A 21025-nucleotide genomic window follows, 5' to 3' on the forward strand; every position below is an offset into this window, starting at 1 on the left:
GTTTAGGCCTACTCAACAATAAGGTTTTCCCTCCTTCCAAGCTGAGCGTAGAGTTTATGTTGGTCCATACCAAACACGTTTCCCGTGTCTATTTTAGATACAAAGTGCATGTACACAGACGCGATCACGCGAAAATTCACGTCAAACGTGCATTTGCATGGGATGAAAATATTGAACTCAACATAAATATTGAACACACATACATAAAAAAAATGACACGAAATTCAATATATCGTAAGGGCCGCATGAAACCAGACAAAGAGCCGCATGCGAAGGCCAGGCCTGCCCTTTATCATCACTTGTCTCCAAAAGGAAGGAAAAAAGAGCTCTATCTACCACCCTACCAGTCCCTTTACCCAATAAACCCTGCAAACTCACAGTCTCCCATAAGCCTCCTTCCTATTCCTGATTACTCTACATTTCCATCAACCCTGTCTTGTGGATTTGGCCACAGGTTTTCATTCACATCGCAATGGATGTTTTCATTTGACAAACATCAGGCCTGACACTGGTTTGTTGTGATGTAATTGCATGCCTCATCCATGGCTTTGAGAAGGGTAACTTGTTCTTGAGTTCATCGTACACCTTCCACCTCCATGTGGAGAACAATTTCTCAATAGGGTTGAGGAAGGGAGAGTATGGGGGCAAGTACAAGGCTGTAAATTGGCAAAGCAATTACAAGGGCCTGCATACCTACCCGTGCTGCTGGTTTTCAAATCTGAAAACATGATTGTTTAGTCTAATTTGTTCATGTTTCTTGGTTATTGGTGTCAATGGATCTCGTTATACTGAAACGTTCATGTTTTCTTGTAATATTGTTTGTCAATTTCTATAAAACTATGCATTCTGAGTAATACAACAGTTGCTTATCATTTTGAGCTGTAGTATCAATTGACAGTTAGATCACTGTAATCTAAGGAAATGACAGACATTTCAGATGTTATGCGTGAATTGCATTTTTTAATCGTAATACTTTGATGTTAAGTTGTGTCATTTTGAACAGATGATTATAGTTCAATGAACAAATGTTGTATGTGTATTGTATCCAAGCAATTGATAATCGTGTTAGCATTTTTTTAGATTAGCATTTTGATCATCAGTTGTGAGTCTTGTGTCTACAGTTTTGAAAAAGGACATCAAGGTTTTGAAATTAGTGTCAAAGTGATTGTAAAAAACTGTAATCACCAACTGCATCATGAGCACTGTGCACACTGTGGATCAATTCAAAGCTTTTCTCGAGTTTCATCCTTCTGCCATCGGAGTCGCAGTTCCTAATTTCTCCAGTTTTTCTGCGTATGCATGGGTCAAAGTGTCTGTGGAGGACTGCACATTCTATTGTCAAGTGTAAAAAAAAAAACCTTCTCAAAAGTTTGCTTAAAATGTGGAGTACACCTTCTTTTGTGCATAGCAACGTATATTATTTAATAGTGATGGATTTGTTTTAGCATGTCCTTGAACACACAGTTACTTTTGCATTCAATGCACTTTATGTCTTTTTCTACAGAATGGTTATGGTATTAGACATTTTGTTACGGTATCAATATTAAGAACACAAAATAATATATTTATAGAGCTTCATGAAACAGCAACAGGAGGGCAGATCTGCTGAGAACCCTCATTCAGATCTCCCCAGGTTTCTAGCCCTCATCCAAGTCCTAGTCCAGCGTCAGACAATAGAGGAACTGGCAGGTTCTTCTATATCTTTGTATTTCCTTGAGATCCTTATTCCTGAATACACATACACACACACACATGTGCATAAAAAGAAGGGGGTCAGACAGACAGAAAACGGAGTCAGCAGAGCTTCATCTAGTCTTCTGTTTCACTTCCCCTCTGAGAGGGAAACAGCTGCAGCTACCAGACAAGACGACAAGTATTTAGTGGAAATCTTGGCGGTTGTATAATGAAGCAATAGATCAATAGAGGATCGGATATGTCACAAATAACCCAACTCGTAAGGCTAAACTTCAACTAGCAACCAAACCAACACTGTTTAAAAGGAAAAACAGGATAAGTAACAGGTTTTGGTTAATAGATCTCAAAATAGCACACTTCAAAATAAATATAATAATATAATATAAAAATATTTTCCTATCTACTTCTATATACAAGGCGGCCTCAAATAAAACATGTTAATATTCTGAAACCCAGTAAGATCATCTATAGATGTTAACTGACAAGGATGTGTCTGTCAGGACTATTTAACACATGTCTACTTTCCAGTGCCTGTGAGAGAAAGAGAGCTGGTCTAATGAGCTGGTCTAATGTCCCACCAGGCGGGGGGACCACCCGGTCCCAACACAAGCTCTTCTCCTGCCTGGCACCCCAGTGGTGGAATCAACTCCCCACCTCCATCAGAGACACACACTGTCCCTCCACCTTCAAGAGAAGGCTCAAGACGCACTTGTTCAGGGAGTACAACGGTACATAGGAATGGTTTGCTGAACCCAATGCTAGTTTCCTCAAGGATCACAATGACTTACTTAGAGACTTGTTGCTCTTGTTGGTTAGTGGTAGCTGATTTAAACTGTTGTATTCTATTTTTTAGTTAATCTTATATTTGTATTTAGGTACACTTGCACTTACATATTCATGTTGTTTAAACTGTAACTTGCTAACTACATGCTCTTATGGTTTTTCCCTTTGGCACTTATTTTTTTGGTTGTTCACAATGTGTGCTTGATTTGGCTACCCGCAATGCTTTGGGGCTATCTTGTTGTTATTATCAGTGACCTATGCACTTTGTAAAGCTCTCTCTTGGAAGTCGCTTTGGATAAAAGTGTCTGCTATATATATGAATACATGTAAATGTAATGTTACGACCAGGAAGAGTGGACAAGCAATTGACTGTTTTTTAGAAAAGCATATGTTCACTCACTGTATATGACTGTAATGACCAGAGCACTCAGGAAGATGATGATGGCCATTCTGACTGTGTTTCCAAGATAACTCTCCAGCTGCCCACTAAGAGGAAACACTGTGCCCTGTCAAGGAGGGACAAACAATATAGAGATATAATTACTAGAATTACATTCAAATTGACACAACAGAATGAGAGAGAGGGACATAGAAATATAATGCTGTGTCTCTCCTTGTTCTGAGGGTGATGGAGTTTAATTGACCAGAGTAAGAGAACTGGTTTAAGATATGTTACCTGGATTCTAGGTCTCTTGACCTGGCCCAGTACAGGTCCAGTTATGTGGTCCATAAGAACATGATCAGGTGTTGTAGTGGATCCAGGTGTCTTAGTGGATCCAGGCGTTGTGGTGAATCTACAACTTGGGGTAACAGGTGTCTCAGAGAGGCGATGGGGGTGTGCAGGTAGAGGAGGTGCTATAAAGGAAACATCTAGAAACACATCACCATGTTAACTACTTTAACACTTCTACACTTCAAGTTTCTCTTCTCTCTGCTAAAGAACTGGAGTTTGAACTGGAGTTAGAGGCAGAATTATTTGTATTTCAAGATCCAACAATGGGTAAGCCCCATAAACAGGGATGTTCTAGCTATGTTAGTGGTTCTGACCGGTTCTGATGATTAAGTGGACTACATGGGTCTGGTCATTGAAGAGACCCGGTAGCTGCACCCGGCAGTGGTAGAACCCCGCATCTGACTCTCTAATACCAGACATGCTCATGGAGACATCCCCGCTACGCAGTCCCAATGCAAATCGGTACCTGGGGATAGGGGGGTGCAAGGGGCGAGGGGCAGAAAGGAGGAGAAGAGCAGAGGTAAGATTATAGCTAGTCAAAGCTCTCTACCACCCTTTCCCCCCATTGTTTCCTCGAGCAACCTCCATACCTATGTGAGCTCCGGTGTGTGACAGCTCGCCCGTTGGTGGAGAGGAGGGTGTGGTGGCATGTGAACAGAGCTGCCTGGGCCCCCCTCCCCCAGCACACCTCCAGACTCGCTTGGATCCCAGCATCGTACCTGCAGGGCAGAATCACCCCCCTACCCCACACACCCACCACAGTTTCCAGGGAGCCACACATACACTCTGCAGGGAACACACAAATGCACAAACTGGGATTACGATACTGTGAACTTTATTGTCCCGCTCAGGGAGATTTGTCTTGGTCTCTGTGGTGCGTCATAAATGCCTTGACAGTCACAATGACAACAAACAATACATCCTCAGCCATAACAGCATCAACAGTTACATAACAGTATTGCACATATCCCATAACATAACACATACATACACCTCATAATAATACATGCTAAAAGATCACCGTAATAAAGGCACTACAAAAATTATTACATAGACTTCAGCCTCAAGCTAACATCAAGCTCAAGCTAGATGTTAGTTTCCTCCAGGATCACAATGACTCTTATTGAGAAACTTGTTGCTCTTGTAGGTTAGTTATAACAAAGTTAACTCTTGAACTCTTGTACTCACTGTGAAATATTTTTTACTGTTGATTGTTCTTCTATAGGTACAGTCTTGCACTTTTTGGGGTTCATGTTGTTTTAATTTGTAACTTGTATAACTGCATGCTCTTATGGGTCTTCCCTTTGGCACTTGTTTAGTTTTTCACAATGTATGCTTCATGTTTTGGCTGCTTGCAATGTTTGGGACTACCTCGTTGTTACGATCAGTGACCTATGCTCTTTTGTTAAGCTCTCTCTTGGAAGTCGCTTTGGATAAAAGCGTCTGCTAAATGCATAAATGTAAATGTAAATAGCATTGAGAAATTCAATGGAAGTTGGAACAAATGAGTTCTTAAAACGGTTGAGTTTGCAGTAAGGGACTCTAAATCTACCCCAGAGGGTAGGAGGTCATACTCTGAATGGAGAATGTGAGAAGGGTCCCTTACTATTCTCTGGGCTTGCCTAAGAACAGATTGTTCATAAACAGACTGCAAGGTCTGGTAGCTGCTTTTTTCAATGACCTTCATGGCCGTGTACACCAGACGAGCAAGTTTAGTTTTCAGTTTTGCGGTGAGGTTGCCATACCAGGATGACATCCCATATCTGATTAAACTCTCCGGCACTGCCTGGTAAAATAAAACCATGATGCTTTTGTTCACCCCATATACCCTCAGTCTACGTAGAAAAAACAAAATCTTTGCTGAAAAAATCTCTGCTGTAGACAAGAACACAATATATCAACATGCACATGCCAACTAAAAGTGTCATCTAAGTGAACTCCAAGATATTTATAAGAGCTGACCTGCTCAATGGGTGAGTCCTGTATAAAGACAGGGCTATGATCCCCTACTGGTCTTGGGTTTAAGACCAACTCTTTAGTTTTGATAACATTCAGAGTGAATGTCTTCTTTCTACAGCAGATCAAAAAGTCATCCTATCACACAAAAAATTTAGAACTTATTTAATCACACTACTGTTCAATAGTGTTTCCTACCATTCCCTGATCCATGTCATCCATCCAGCAAGAACTTATCCTAGTCTCCTATATAACACATACCTGCAGTCAGAGAGATGCTGATGAAAAGGCAAAGAGGAAAATGCATGTTCTCCAGATAGCAACACATCCAGACAGATACACTGTTAAGTGAAACTACACTTCCCCTTTTCTGCACAGTTTATTTATACTGTAAAGAAAGATGACGGAAGTTCAGTCTGGGATGGGCTGTCATTAAGGCACAGGATGGAGGTGTACACAACTTTAATTTACATCAGTTTAGGTTGATCAATTTTTGAGAGGAAAGCGAAAGATCAAACTAAAAAAACAGTAATTGCTTGAAATAAACCTTTATCAAATATCTGTATCATTTAAAACATATTTTTTCTCTGTTCTTTGAAGAAGAAGACAAAAATCAGTTGTTAAAAAAAAAAAATATAGGCCTAAACTCTGCTGTCAAATACATCCCTTTGTCAATCAGTTTTGAAGTCAGCAAATCACTACCCAGTATTAAAAGGGCACACAACTCACACTCCATGAATTTGTTTAGTAGTCTACAGTTCAGCCCTATACTACAGGGATTTTATTTACATTACTTAGCTCCTCAGCTTGAAGCAAAAGCACCAACCCCCACCCCCACCTCTTCAGCTTGAAGCAAAAGCCCTGATGAATCTTGATGGTACTGCATTTCCATTTTGGCACCCGGCTCATTCCAGTGATTTTATTCTACTAGTGCACACAGTGCCTGTGATCAGTCGGTGATTAAGATGTCAGTGAAACACACAAATACAGATTCCTTGAAGTATAAATAGTGCATAGTGCCCGTGATAAAATTGGTGACACATACACAGATTCCTGGAATTACACATAGTGCAGTGCCTGATGATGCAGCTGGTGATGTCAGTTCTTTCAGTGGCTTTGGTAGCTACATGTCTTAGATCACAATTGAAATTCTGTCATCTCTAAAGTACTTCAACCTCCACATCTTTTCTAGTCAAATTTCCAATGCTGTGATAGCCTACATTCATGGAAATTATTATTTAATGTCAAAATGCTTATCAAAACAACGTAAATCCCAGCACAGCACTTGGTTGGGTCCGGGTCTTTAGTTGAGCGTGAGAAACTAAACCCACTCAAATTGGTACACACACACATTTCTGACATTAGATTAACTCCAGTCAAAACATCCAAGCTCAAAATACTTGCTTTTTCATAGAATAATTTTTTATGAATTTCACTGAGTTTTAAACTAATTCGAAATGGGGATTATGCTCCATAGGTTTAAAATAGGACTGAGGTCAGTGGCAAAGCATTCCATTATATGGTCTCATGGTCAGAGGAGCCAACATTTACTATTTCATTTGGGAAAATCTTCCTCTTTAAGTTCAAAGAGGAATTCAAATAAATGAAGGTACTTCACTGCTGTAAACCATACCAGGCTTTATTTAATGAATAAATACACTAACAAATACTTAAACATAAATCGTCATATTTATGCATTGGAATGCTCATTTAGGATCAGTCTTTATTTAATGAATAAATAAGGTACATAAATAAACATAAATAGTCAAATTAATACCTTGGAATGCTCATCTAGGATATGTCAGAAGTTGCTCCGAAATCACTACCGAGGTCCAACCTCGTAGTTACACATAGTACCTCTACCTCGAGCGCTACCTCTCTATTCTTGACTTTGAAATCTTTTGCTTTCAAAGTTAAGTGTTGTACAGAATAATCTCATATAGTAAAGTAAACAGACCTATGTACTATACTACATCCACCATGCTAACTCAGCTCTCCTTGGATCTTACACTGAACACATTATGTTCTGGAACTTGGGGAGGGGGGGGGATTCTTGGTTTAAGGTTCAAATACAGAGTCTCTACTTAGGGCCTAAATAGGGAGGGCAAAGACAAGTGACAATCCATGGCTACATTGGAAATACAAATATAGTAAGTCTACGTTGGCTACTTTGGTTTCTTCCTTCTTGTCTGAGGTCAGGCTTCCTATTGGAGAAAGATACTAAGGTAAGCGGGCTGACAAGCTTAGTTGAGACAATAGTGCCTAGCCCCGGGATTCCAGAGACCTGTTAGGAAAAAAATAGAGTTTTATGCTCAATGCAAAGGTTGTGTGTCTGTGTTTATGAGCGCAAGCTTTGAATGTACTTGCTTGCTTACATACAGTATGTGCATGTATGGTTTGGTGTCTGTGTGGCTTCTCTCACGAGTAGCTTGTGTGCTGCTGGCGTCTCCTGGCACTCCTCATCTTTTCAAAGCGGGCTTCCATCTCCTCCAGCACCTTGGGTGTGTACCTGACCACCAGCTTCACTGAGCCCTGTGCAGCCTTCAGCAGCTCCACCGCCTTCTCATGGTGCTCCCCTTCAACACTCTGAACACACACACACACCACAAGGAAAAGTTGGCACATGAACAAAGTAATTATTGTTGCAGTTTCAAAGTCAAATAGATTCCAAATCCACACTCGTAAAACGGATTAGTTATCATCTTAACCAAATTTGGTCCATACTCTAAGGTTCAGCTAAAGCTGAGGCCATGTTACACACTGTCCAAAGCCAATTAGGTAACGATTTGGGGTCGGGCAGAGTTGTTTCAGTTCAGAGAAGCTGCATTGCTGTAATTGTTGTACATGTGAATTGCAACCATGCCGCTCCTAATGCCTCAATCTATAAAGGGGAAGTTTCAATTTCCAATGAAAATGTTGTTTGCGACAAATGGGGAACAATTTGGTAGCTTCAAATAATAAGGGAAATATACTCTCTCATGAAGAGAATGAAAATCTGCAAATGTTCTCCTCCCTTTTTTCCATTGTTATTAACTATTTTAAAAAATCATGTAATGTGGCTTTAGGCCCGCCATCTTGGCTTGTGAATCAGACATGTGACTGCTCTTCTTTTCTCATACCACTCCATTAACGGAGAGCAGCTGGTCACCCCTCTTCAGCCCGCCCTGTCTGTCGGCCACACCTCCAGGGATAACTCTAGAGATGTAGATGGGCGAGTTCTGTTCCTTGCCACCCATGATGTTGAAGCCCAAGCCCTCCTCTGTCTTGGGGAGCTCCACCACTCGTGGGTGAGCGTGGCCCTCGCTGGCCGCAAATGCTGCCACTGTTGCCTGTCGCAGGACAATGAATGGAGGAGGGGTAAATGTGCTTAATTATATAATTCAGAATTGTATATTTATGCGTGACTTTTGCAAAAAGCATCTGCTAAATTAATAAAATGAATGTAAATAAAAATGGAGTGAGTGTGTGCTGTCAATACCTTGGCCGTTGCCTGGGCCCGTACTTCGGGCCCTCCTACAATGTCGAGAGTGTCATAGAGCTGTTCATACACCTGACAGAGAGCAGAAGATAATCAGAGAAGGAAGGATTAAAACAGTCACAATTACTAACACTACAAAGATGTAGGGCCATGTTAGAACAGTGTGAAAACAGCACATTGGTTCCTCTTTTCCTTGACGTTATCTCTGATCTGCCATTAAAACATGGGTTTAGTCACATGCTCCAAGTCTAAACCCAGTCGTACCATACCAGTGATTCTTGAAATGCAGTGAGGAAGGAAGGTGGCAATTGTACTGTTTCTGACTTTAAAGAGCATAAGACTTGTGTTTTGTTTTTCAATGGTGATGTTGCAATACCATACAACAAAACTGTTTGAGTTTAATCCCGAAATGAATTGATATAAGATGAAGGATACAGAACAGTAGGAAACAGGACACATTACTTCAAAAAACAAGTAAGTAGCAGGCATTGACATCCAGCACAATGGTAGCCGTTCAAACACGCAATTCAGGGCATGAGTCATAATGGCTTTTGGGTTATTTAAGTGAGTGAGGTAAGTTGGGGGTGGAAGTTTCTTGTCCAGACTTGGCAGAAACATTAGTCATATTATTTGATTTTTTCACACCACGACTTCAGTGTCCACAGATTAGTCATAGGACAAACAAGAGCAATATTAGTCGACAGTTGAGGGGTGGGACGGTCTTATGAAGTCAGACATCCGTCTGTCAAACTCCTGAAGTTTGCGGACAACACCACCCTCATTGGGCTCATCTCTGGTGGAGACGAGTCTGATTATAGGTGGGAAGCGGACAACCTGGTGACCTGGTGCAGCCAGAACAACCTAGAGCTCAATGCTCTCAAGACAGTGGAGATGGTTGTGGACTTCAGGAAGAAAACAGCCCCACTCACCCCCATCACTGTGTGACTCCCAAGTCAACACTGTGGAGTCCTTCCGCTTCCTGGGCACTATCCTCTCCCAGGACCTCAAGTAGGAACTGAACATCAGCTTCGTCACAAAGAAAGCACAACAGAGGATGTACTTCCTACGGCAGTTGAAGAAATTCAACCTGCCAAAGACAATGATGGTGCACTTCTACACAGCCATCATTGAGTCCATCCTCACCTCCTCCATCACCATCTGGTACGCTGCTGCCACTGCCAAGGACAAGAGCAGGCTGCAGCGTATCATCCGCACTGCTGAGAAGGTGATTGGCTGCAATCTGCCTACCCTCGAGGACCTGCACACCTCGAGGTCCCTGAGGCGAGTGAGGAAGACTGTGGCCGACTCCTCCCACCTGGACACTCCTTGTTCCAGCTACTCCCCTCCGGCAGAAGGCTGCGGTCCATCAGGGCCAATACCACACGCCACAAAAACAGTTTCTTCCCATTCTCTGTTGGCCTCTTCAACAAGGCCAAAGGCTCACAGTGACTTTAATGACTTGAATGAATTTCTTAAACACATTGCATTTTGTACTGCATTCCACAATTGTACCTTCTTGTACCATTTGTAATATTTGTATTTTTAAATTGTCAATTACGGTAACTTTATATTTTATTTTATTGTATATTTTATTTAAATTTTAATCCACTTAGTATAGTTAGACCTCATATTTAAATGTTTAAGATTCCTATATGTTTAATGTATGAACCTTCCTGCAAAAGCAAATTCCTTGTCTGTGCAAATTGTCATGGCCTAAACCTAAATTAAAACCCATTCTGATTCTGAACTGAGGTACAGAGTAAAGTGGACATTAAAGTCAAACACAAGGTTGTATACTAGCTCCATCAATTCCAAATGATCTGATATTCCAACAGAATTGCTTTTACATGTTGCTTCTTTCTGACAGTATGCCTTTATTAATTGTATTCAATGATAATATTTTATTCATAAGCTTGTGATAGGTGTGATGTGTGTATAAAATTGCCATTGGCATTTTCCTGGGCTGCCACAATTTTTATACATACAAATTTGGTACACCACTAATAACAATCAAACATACTGAAAAGACGGACACTTAAAAAAATTGATGGTGACAAAACATTTCTAATATGTGAGGACCTGTAGAGATTATTGCAGCTAGTCTCTGCTTCTACTCACAGTATACCATGGGACAAAAATTAGCCTTGTTGCCACATTTCCCCATAAAAAGGGTAGATTGTCATGACTGGAAGTTTGCTTAGCAAAATTGTTCACAGAAATTTGTCATACCTCTCTGATAGCAGCACAGAACTTGCTTTGCAGGACCCTCTGCAAGGCCTGGAGTTTGGGAGGGGGCAGCTCCCCGCTCCTCTGCAGTCGGTCCAGAAGTTCGATCACCCGACATACGTCTGAGAAAGAGGGGTGTGGAGGTTGAATAGTCTGTATAGAGGTGGCACATATTGACCTTTATCAACATTGTATCTCTCATGCAATGTGTGTTCATCTGGTGAATGGAGGTATTTCAAAAACCACTTTTTAATCCCCCTACGAGTGCCTTTTTGAGGTGACCATATTACAGTGAGGGGTTGTTTATGATAATTGGCCAGGTGCATGTGTAACTTTGAGCGTGATAAATCCCCCAAATCATAAAAGGATGTACTAATACAGAAATCAGGGTGTTAAGATACTCTTTCAACACATGTACACCGACTAGAGGTTCAAATCCCTCAAAAACCTGGTGCTTTGCTTACTTGTTTGATGGTTTTCACCCTCTTGATTTGACTCGACTCTGATTTAGATGTTCTATTACAATCACGTTTCCATGAGGATCAATTTGGACTGTAGTTTGGAAGATTACATGAAAACAGGACATTGGTGTATCTTTTGAAACCAGCTGTCAATTATTATTTGTATGATATTGAATACCCATTTGGAACATTGCATGGAGAGCAGAGTGGAAGTGCCTTCGTGTCTGAGCTGAGGCAGACATTGTGGGCCGGGCAAAACAGCAGCTAAATGTTGATGTATTATCGAATTTAAATAAATCATGGTTGTGAATTTGATATTGCTTATCCACTTCAATATGTAAGCCCAACGTCCTGCACTAAGCAGGGGGCATAGATCATAAAATTACTTGTCCTACTATGACACATTATAATTGGAGGTCGAGGCAGGGAGCTTTACTTTGAACCAAAGCAGCAGTGTATAAAAACATCACCCAACAAAACATGCGATTGTAAGTGTCCTTCGAGTTGCTAATCCGCAAGGGTCGTGTTAACGATAGAGGAGGCGCCAAATAAAATACCACAATAATCACTTAAACGTAAGATATGCCTCCCTAAAGGTATGTAAATATGACCCTAAACATTTGTCGGGTGATGTACTTTGCAAAGTCTACTTTACCCCTTTCTAGGCAGAGAGGCTCTGTCATCGTCGCCATGTCTGTTTCCTTTCCGGAGTGGTAATAGGATGACATCATTGAGGCCCCGTGTCTGGCACTGCGGTGAAGGGGTTGGACGTTTTACAAGCCGGTCAGGATTGGTGAGCGAAGAGCCGATTTAGGGTGATTTTCTTATAGCGATATGTTATCAGTCAAATCTGACGAGAACGCCCAATTTTGAAATGAATGAAACGACTAGTTGCAATATTTTGGTGTTTCGTCTGAGAGCCTAGGAGAAGCGCTTGCATGTCTCGCTAGTGGCGAATGAAGTAAAAACCCACTGCGACTTGCTACGTAACAAAAATAAAAGGATTTGATTCGTGCGCGTTAATGAACTCGCTCTTTTCATTTTTTAAGGGTTTTAAGGTTAGTAATCCAAACAGGAAAGCATGCAATTTCAGCAATTATGACACTACGCATCATTTTAAATTATAAAAAAATCCCATTTATTTCGACAGAATAAAGATCAACAGAACAAATTCCATTTAGGTCAACGGAACAAATTCCATTCAGAAGAACTCCCCCTCCATGCTACTTTACTGAAGAAAAAAAAAGATAAGCAATTTTCCTTTCATTTTTAACAACGGTGTACTTCCATGTCAAGGAATATGGACTTCGTTATGTGACAGATGATATTGTGGTAGACAAGGCTTCCTAAAGAAAGACCTTGCATGACAAAATATGGCTACAGCCTCACAGAATCATAAAGTTCTACACATTGGTTAAGGAAAAGACCAAGTATTTTCAATTTAGTGCCTCCCCCCCCCTCAACACACACAAAAGGCAACCAAGATTGAAATCTACACCATTTAACCAATTGACTAATCCAGACAAAATGCATTCGGTGGGACAATACTATGTTGAACTTTCCAGGCAATCAGTTAGACTACAAATTCACAAAGCAGAAAATGGCCATGCCACAGTTGGTTTTGAGCAAGTCCGAAAAAAGGACCTTGGGCCCTCTTTTAGCTTTCTAATGAGCAAAGTGTCATTGCTGTGGGAAACCTTGGTTTTATGCGCAAAAAAAGGGTAAAGAAAGGAATCCTGTCTAACTTTGAAATGGCCTATACATTCCTATGCCTAGACTGCCCCAGTGGTTGTTACACTATCAAAGCATCATTCCAAAATAGTATCATTCCAAGAAAAGGACAAAAAAAAAAAAGTACATCTTTAAACAAAATACAATAAAAAGACATTGGCCAAGCCAACCCGGCTCTCAGTACTCGTCTGCAGGGGGCTCAATCTTGTAGCCATTCTCATTGGAGACATAACCTTCACCTGACTGCATAGACTCTTGGTCCATCATCATACCGTCTTGGCTGTTGTCTTCCAGCTGGGGTGGCGCCTCACCTTCCTCACCATTGCCCATGTCATCCTGGGAACCCATGTCGTCTCTCTGAAGGAGAGATGCATGCCTGTCCTCCCTGCGTTCCCCACCTCCCCTCTCCCTGTCTCCACGGTCTCTCTTGTGCTCCCTCTCTCGTTCCCTATCCCCCCTGCGCCGTTCTCGGTCTCTGTCGCGGTCCTTGTCCCTGTGACTGCGCCTCTTGTCCCGGTCTCGTTCCCTCTCTCTGTCCCGCTCTCTCCCACGCTCCTCACCCACCTCGCCCCCCTCCTCACCACCACTAGGATCCTCCGGCATCCTGTCCCCTCCCTCGCCCGTCATGCCTTCTCCCAGACCCACGACGATTTCCTCCCCATCTCCACCCTTGGGCCTCTCCCTGTCCCTCTTTCGCTCTCTGCTGCGGCTCCTCCTCTTCCTGTCTTTGTCGCGGCTCCTTTCCCTGCTGCGGCTGTCATCTCCTACCCCCCCACGCTCCCTCTCTCTCTCCCTACGCCTGCTGCTGCCTCCGCTGGCATCCTCCACAGGACCCCCTAAGCCTATAGCAGGGACCCTCTCCCTGGAGCGGGAACTGCGGCCACCACGGCGGCGCTCGCGAGAGCGGGACCTCCGTCTCTCGCCACGCTCCTTGTCTCTTTCACGCTCACGGCTGCGCTCTCTCCGTTCGCCAACGCCACGCTCGCGCTCTCGTTCCCTGAGGAGGAGAAAAAAGGGAAAGAGATTGTCACCTCCCTAGCTGCTTGCAAAATGCTCAATGCTTATATTCCAAGTGAGGCCAATTTCAAAAGAAAAGACAATTTAATGGGCCTGGATTGAACATTTGAACTTTTGATCCCCTGCTTCCTTCTGAAAAAGATCTGATTTGACAGGAGCACAGGAATCCACACATTCACTTATCCAATCATGTCTCAAGAAGCAAGGGCTCAAAGAGTTTCACTGGGACCATGGGTGTCATTGTTCTCACAGTGTCCCAATGTGTCGCTACTCACCCTCCGATGGGACGGTCGTCGTATCGAGAGGCATCGTCCCGTCCAGAGTGCTTGATGTTGACATCGGCCCCGCCTCTCCTGGTGCCACCCAGTCCTCCGCCTAATTGGTGACAAAACTTTGTCAAGAGATCATTTCAACAGCTATGACAATGCTTTTTTGTTTGTTTTGTAAACACAAGACCCAGTTCTGTTTCTATATAGGAGGTGTGCCAGGTCAGTTTTTATTCCAGTCCAACAGTGCTACCCCATCTCTCAGCAGATAACTTCAGTGGACTCACGCTAATCCTTATTCCCCTCCCCATACTCACCTAGCCTGCGAGGGTGCCATCCCTTCACAGTGCGGCCCCTCTCCACATCCACCAGCACCCTCCTGCCGTCAATCTTCTTCCCATCCGCGTGTTTGTAGGCAGCTAGAGGGAGGAGGGGGGGGAGAATGAAGTGACTGTGGCTTTTTGTGTCACGGTGGCCAAGGAAGCAAGACTCCATGATTATACTGACCAGGAGCAGGTGAAGGCCCAGCGAGCAGCTCTCTGGGTGAAAAAAGCAGCTGGAAGGCACTGTTAACAGACCACCTCTGCCTTCACCCATAGAGGGTCTGGTACTACATTAGACTTACACTTGGTATTAAAATAGGATGACAGTCTTGAGGTTTAGAAAAAGTTATAACTGCCCTCCTCCATCCAAGAAATGCCAAAAGATGAATTACACCGCTGTAGGTCATTTCAGGCCAAACAGAACAAAGAATCTGTAAACGCTCAATTAATCTTACATAAACAGCATTAATTGTCTAATTTAACAATAACGATACACTGGGGTGAAACCCCCCAGGGCATTATTATGTTGGACCATAAAATTAAATCAGTGAAATTAGATTCCTGGTTGTATCTGGGGAAAATGACACCCATCTAGGTTCGTGTGGATAACCCACTGGCCTGGTCTCAGCGCACATTGAATGGCCAGGCAACTTAGCACCATCTAAAAATGTAATGACCAAAGCCACACGAAACCCTTGACCCTTGACCTTATTTGTGAGGATTAAATTGAGCTTCACTGTAAACATAATTACATGTTATACAACACTATTTATGGGTTTTAACATAAAAATGATACGTTTTTCATGTACTTCAAAATTACATGGGATTAATACATTTGGTAATTGCACATTGTCATGTCTTATTAACCTTTAGGCATGCTATTGAAAGTGAGCCAGGGGATCTGCCATCTGCATTTACTTAGCCCACAATATTGCATTGTAGATGTCCTCGCAACCCCAACAGCCAGACTTCTCAGTCCATATTTGGGCCCATATAAAACACAGCCCATTTGAATTGGGTTTCCAAGTTCTGGGTAGAGAAACACCCGTATGTGCAGCTGCTGTGCATGTTTACTGATGCGTTCCACACTGCACCAGACCTCTTACCACGGTGAACTACTGGAGGCAACAGGCAGCAACCTCACTCACCACTGCATTCCTCACATCTTTTCGGTGATGAATTGGAATTCAACAAGACATTATATGGCTAATAAACACGCTGTAGGTGTTTAGGTACGGTATGTGCAGCAATGCAATCTTGGCTTTCTAACACCACTCTTGCTGACTAATACCACACCCACCCCTCCTGGTTAAACCAGAAATAAAACACTACTCACGTGTTGGGTTTTAGAGTAAGTTAAAATTTACTTGATAAAAGCCAGTGTACAGGGACTTGCATAACTAGCAAGTCTTCACACACAAACTTCACCTGTAATACATGCTTCTACTGAAGTAGATGGGAACAAACTGGGCTGCCTTACATACAACCCTTGTGTTATAAGTTAAAATGTCATTTAGAGTCCGTGCTATGGGAAAAGTCTTTGTCCTCCTGCATATGTTTTACCTTCAAACTACCTTACCACCACCTGGATGCGCGAACAGTTTTGGGAGTTCCCATCCGGAGCTTATGGCTTCCAATTGCCAGTCAATACTGGAGTCTCCTTCTGCCAATGCCAGATTCCCACCAGTCACTGCCTTCAGTCTCAAACTCACGTGCACACACACACACACACACCCTTTTCTGCACAGATACAGTCTTGGGATCCATTTCTCACGACCGAAGAATTCAGTGAGCTCACTGGTCTGCTCAGCAACGGTCCTCCAGGAAACAGCCCGGAGGAAACCCAGCGGGACTGACCTTAACGCTACCTTCGCATCACCAATTCGCGGGCCTTACCCGAACCCCTCACTTGTATTTCCAATCAAAGGGTCTTACCAGAACCCTTCCATTTAACAGCAAATCAAGAGGGCCTTACCGGTACCCCCTTCTTATAGTAAGTAGGTGAAACTATCACAACACTGGGGGCCTTACCGTAACCCCCCATATGCTGGACTTGCTAGGAAGCCTCTGTCCATTAAAATAGCAGGGCCTTACCAAAACCCCTCACTCCTAACCAGATGTTTGTCTTACCCCAAACCTTCACATTCTCTTTAGAAAACCTCTCTCAAAAGGAGTCACATTACCACAACCCATGAACATCTCAAAACAAGATACTAAATATAAATCTAAACCATATGTGTGAAAATGACATGTGTAGTGTATCCTCAAATATATGCATGACTGTATTTCCAATTATTGTTTCCATTTCCAGGACTTGCCCAGGTCCGTTACCTAGCCGTTTCAGATATGTGGGTGGTATAACTGCCACCTCCTCTATCCTTTCAACTTATGGATACAGGTGCAACTCTGCCTTGACCATCTGCTCCTATTTAATCATGAAGTGGGTAAATGTATGAATATGTGGTCTACCAAGATGGTCCAGTCCCCTCGTATGCCTATTATATCAAAGCCAGCTCAGACTAAAGGTTAGCTATCCCTAAAAATGCTAGTGAATCTGTGTCTTCCACTTGTGTATTTAAGGGAAATAAATACACCAGAGGTGGCTTTAATACAAAAGGCGCACACATTGGGCGCTAATTATATTCTATTGTCCTGGGATGCATTCAATGGTCAAAGCTCAAAGCTCTGTTCTTTACCAATGTGAAATGCAGTCACGAAACAAGCTTCAAAAAAATGAGCTTCGCCCATTGAACATGGCTCCTCTTCCCTACGTAGGAGATGGAGGGTGGAAAGAAATCTTACCCATCATACAAACCCATTATACCAACCATATACTGAGCTGTGGTAGTAGGGTGTTGATGTATCATAACCATCATCATCTGCAAGCCAGCTCTGGCCAATAGCCATCACAGATAGGCGGCTGCAGTGGCAATGAGAACAACACACAGTTAATACACTGCATAGCCCGACATACCCCTCAAAGTCAAACCCTCACCTGAGTCATAGCTTCCAAAAGGGGTGGGCAACCCTGGTCTGGGAGAAGCCAGCTACTCCGTGGTTGGTCTTATGGATATGGACGTCCCAGAACCAATTGTCGCCAAAAACATTTTATCACTTGAAAAAGCCACTACAACATCCTGTTGCTGCATTTGTATTATTAGGAGAGTGAATTGGCTGCTTGCCCATGGTTCTAGAAATGCTGGTTCACCATGACCAGGGTTGAACACCACTGAGGAAAGCTTTTACAACCTAGCAAACAGCATAACAGAACAAGTAAGAGTTTACGAGAGGCCAACTTAACCTTACTATTCTGAATAGGCTTCTGTCGAGGCTTGATGAGCATTGCATGACCTCCAGCTTACCATGGTGGTCCAACAGGAACACACACTCTCACTATGCCCTGTGGCAGGCAAATGCATTTGTATTTGTCTATCAATTTGTGTACATTATTTATATTACGAGTTCATGATAACCCAACCCACCCACCTCATTTGACCCCCACTGAAAGGCCCAACTAAAGGTGCCATGGACGAGACCTACTACACGTGCAGTAAGTGAGCATGCACCACAAATACAAACAACAGACACGTCACTCACTCAACCCAAAGTCCTTTAGTGAACAGGGGAACGACTAGCAAGGTGTCACACAAAAGGAAAGAATCAGGGTTTGTTTCGTTCTATTGCCGTCTTTCCTTCCGATGTGTTCCACCCAAGGCACACAACAGGTTACATTTGAGCTTTTTCTGCTTTCAATGAGAACTCAATCAACTAGGGGCCCTGTCATGTCGGAGGCACTAAATCTAACCTTAACAGAAGAGAGTGGTATTCATCTTAGGCCTTGGTCCCACTAAGATGATGTGGTGATAATAGGTATTAGCTCAGTAATGGAGCATTTGACTGCAGATCAAAAGGTTGCAGGTTCAAATCTATTGTCGCTTTGCATGAAACCGTCTGCTAAATTAACACATTCGAATTATGTTAAAAGACAGCATGTAGACAGGTTGAGCCATTTCTGCAGCATCAAAACCTGTTGTCAATAACCCCACTTTGGGGTTAGAAGATACCTTGTGCAAAGCTTCAGAAATATTATCAGACCTATTGACATTTTTGACACACCTTTTCTCCCACCATTACATGACGGGGGCAAGAAGGGGGAGATTCGCTGCTGTCGGACAGTACTCACAGTGCATGTCTCTCTCGTGTTCATACTCGATGAAGGCGTAGCCTCGCGGCTTCCCTGTTCTCTTGTTGTAGACAATGTATATCTAGGAGGTGGAAAACAACAGGAGTGAGACTACATAAAGGAATAAAGGGGAAAACAAAATCTACTTCCAAGGTCTGAGACTAACACGTACCCGTTTGATGGGCCCGTAGACCTCAAATTCGCGGCGAAGCTTGGATTCTGTGGTGTCGTAGTTCTGCAAAAACGACAAAGCATTCATTTGATGTACAAAGATGGAACCACACACAAACTCAGTGTGCCAATGACCCATTTAATGGCGACAAATACAGTCAGTCCAGATCTTTTACACACCAGTACACTGTGCCAAATTAGGGTTATACCAAATGAACTGCTAAAAGAACCAATCTTCATTATTAACCTACCACTCTGGCCACAAAGAGAGTCTTGAAAGCATCCCCTTGTGCATTCGGGTCATTGTGAGGATCCCCTGAAAGGATTAAGCACAGGAAACAATAATCAAGATACCATTTCTTATGATCAACAAACACAAGTCAGGTTATTTGTATAAAACCTACAAAGCTTGAGCTCTGTCTCCACAACAGTCTGGCGCCTCTCAATCTTCTCTCTCCTCTGTGAACAAAGCACATTTTTGGACAATAGACATAAACAGGTTGCTCTAACAGGCATGTAGTCTCTGAGTTCGCTTTTAATTGATTGGTTTAGTTTTGTGTCTACACCAAGTTTAAATATACAAAATCCAAGCATCAAAAGACAATGAGCATACTCTACCTTTCTCTCCAACCGCTCATCACGAGTCTCTGCCCTAGTGGGTGGAGGTGCATCTCTTGGGTCCTGGCAGACAAGACAACAGATTTGCATGCAACTCTGAAGATAACACTCTAAACCAGTGGAAAATATCACTTTTAGCTAGTTAAGATGAAACATTGGTTGTACCTCAAAGTGCCTGATGAAGGGCGCAATGCCGCAGTATGGCTGGTTATGATGCTTCTCGTGAGGAAGTTTCTCCAATTGAGGCAAAAAGGGTATAGGATCCCGCGGCGCAAACAGGGCCAGCAAGTTGGGAGGTAGAAACTGAGTCATCCTTCACCTGTAAAATAAAAAAATAGTGCCATAAGCCCAGAATCAAATATCTCTACACCGCGACAAGAGATTGGGTTAGGATGGTGGCTCACGAAACCTGATATACAACCCAAGTAGCAGTTCACTAGCTTTACTAGCTTGCCATCTAACTACATTGCTGTACAAACGTGCAAAATGAGCTACAGTATATAGCCTATATAACATTAAAAAACACAAATACCAGCTCACATTTTGTCTGGTTATAATAATTCTCACAATATCATAGTTAATTAACTGTTTCAGGTTCCTGTGTCGGTATCGAGCTTGGTATTCCTACTAGCTAGGAAGCATTCACATATTAAACAACAGGCCTCGTGCATAAATAGCAATGCTGTTAGCAGCCTAGCATGCCGTACCTCAACTCTTCATTCAATTGCTAAAAACAACGTTAGCCCAAAGCAGGCGACGCAAAATTACAGTCGTTTTCTCTCCCTATCAAAAACAGCCACAATCATTTAAATAACTAAATACCAAATAAATATCAAACGTTTAACTGGTATGGGTGGCTGGAAGGAAACAGAGAAGCCAAGCGTATTCTAGTTAAAATGGCGGGCCACCGTACATCGACTACTCTTGGTGATTGGTTGATCCCGCCCCGTGATTTACGACACTTTGCGACATTTTCTTTTGTTGCTTTTATGCAAGTTCTCATTTGATGTCAACCAGACAAGCCCCCACCCCTCGCCCCTCGGCTTGAAGCAACGGCCCCGGTGGATGTAGGTTAGGTTTCCGACTCTTCCGGTCGTTTTTATTCTATTAACTCCAGTCAACATTTACAAAACTATCTCCCCCAATAATTTTTTTTCGATTCTCGAACCTGGCTCATACTAATAGCTTTTTCATAGAATCATTTTTTCTGATTTTTGCTAAGTTTGAAACCAATCCGAAATTGGTAAACTAGCGCCCCATTTATTTGCAAATGTGCTTGCGGATACCAACAGGGCACGAGCACAAAAGTTCACATTGGCCGATAGCCGATTTACATTGAGTTGAATGAGCCATAGACTTATATTGAATGAGCACAGGGAGAAAT

General features: G+C 42.7%; 3 protein-coding genes across 4 annotated transcripts; all 3 read right to left on the reverse strand.

Moving 5' to 3' along the window:
• Nucleotides 1–953: 953 nt before the first annotated feature.
• On the reverse strand, nt 954–5519 carry LOC124479334 (hepatitis A virus cellular receptor 1 homolog). The gene is made up of 6 exons (XM_047038056.1): nt 5429–5519; nt 3802–3997; nt 3526–3677; nt 3155–3348; nt 2879–2984; nt 954–1728 (listed from the first exon to the last, which is right to left on the reverse strand). Exons 1-6 carry the CDS (start codon nt 5493–5495, stop codon nt 1667–1669), a joined length of 777 nt encoding a protein of 258 aa, XP_046894012.1. The 5' UTR covers nt 5496–5519; the 3' UTR covers nt 954–1666.
• Nucleotides 5520–6788: 1269 nt separating this feature from the next.
• Nucleotides 6789–12291, reverse strand: lin7b (lin-7 homolog B (C. elegans)). 2 transcript variants are annotated; one of them, XM_047038065.1, is made up of 6 exons: nt 11988–12291; nt 10875–10993; nt 8646–8717; nt 8287–8496; nt 7590–7753; nt 6789–7451 (listed from the first exon to the last, which is right to left on the reverse strand). In XM_047038065.1, the coding sequence occupies exons 1-6, from the start codon at nt 12061–12063 to the stop codon at nt 7430–7432; spliced, it is 663 nt and encodes a 220-aa protein (XP_046894021.1). In that variant the 5' UTR covers nt 12064–12291; the 3' UTR covers nt 6789–7429. The 2 variants fall into 2 exon arrangements, with proteins under 2 accessions (XP_046894021.1, XP_046894022.1); XM_047038066.1 differs by lacking the exons at nt 10875–10993; nt 11988–12291 and adding an exon at nt 9575–9615.
• Nucleotides 12292–12446: 155 nt separating this feature from the next.
• On the reverse strand, nt 12447–20554 carry snrnp70 (small nuclear ribonucleoprotein 70 (U1)). Its single transcript, XM_047037965.1, has 10 exons — nt 20349–20554; nt 19807–19960; nt 19642–19704; nt 19428–19482; nt 19275–19339; nt 19025–19087; nt 18853–18934; nt 14664–14765; nt 14356–14455; nt 12447–14060 (listed from the first exon to the last, which is right to left on the reverse strand). The coding sequence occupies exons 2-10, from the start codon at nt 19951–19953 to the stop codon at nt 13241–13243; spliced, it is 1497 nt and encodes a 498-aa protein (XP_046893921.1). The 5' UTR covers nt 19954–19960; nt 20349–20554; the 3' UTR covers nt 12447–13240.
• Between the last annotated feature and the right edge of the window lie 471 nt (nt 20555–21025).

Source organism: Hypomesus transpacificus, chromosome 17 (genome assembly GCF_021917145.1).
Source record: "Hypomesus transpacificus isolate Combined female chromosome 17, fHypTra1, whole genome shotgun sequence".
Lineage (NCBI taxonomy): Eukaryota > Metazoa > Chordata > Actinopteri > Osmeriformes > Osmeridae > Hypomesus > Hypomesus transpacificus.

Bases quoted from the DNA above. Each gene is read 5' to 3' on its own strand.
- LOC124479334 (XM_047038056.1), bottom strand. From the start codon at position 5,495: ATGTGTTGCTATCTGGAGAACATGCATTTTCCTCTTTGCCTTTTCATC. The intron at 3,998-5,428 runs GTATGTGTTATA...TGTTCCCTGCAG, and splicing joins CAGCATCTCTCTGACTGCAG to AGTGTATGTGTGGCTCCCTG. The intron at 1,729-2,878 runs GTGAGTGAACAT...ATGTGTATTCAG, and splicing joins GGTCATTACAGTCATATACA to GAATAAGGATCTCAAGGAAA.
- snrnp70 (XM_047037965.1), bottom strand. From the start codon at position 19,953: ATGACTCAGTTTCTACCTCCCAACTTGCTGGCCCTGTTTGCGCCGCGG. The intron at 18,935-19,024 runs GTACGTGTTAGT...TCCACCTCCTAG, and splicing joins TCTACGGGCCCATCAAACGG to ATATACATTGTCTACAACAA. The intron at 14,456-14,663 runs GTGAGTATGGGG...GTCACCAATTAG, and splicing joins ATGGCACCCTCGCAGGCTAG to GCGGAGGACTGGGTGGCACC.
- lin7b (XM_047038065.1), bottom strand. From the start codon at position 12,063: ATGATGTCATCCTATTACCACTCCGGAAAGGAAACAGACATGGCGACG. The intron at 10,994-11,987 runs GTAAAGTAGACT...CCTCTTTCTCAG, and splicing joins GCCTCTCTGCCTAGAAAGGG to ACGTATGTCGGGTGATCGAA. The intron at 8,497-8,645 runs GTATTGACAGCA...GTCCTGCGACAG, and splicing joins GGGCCCAGGCAACGGCCAAG to GCAACAGTGGCAGCATTTGC.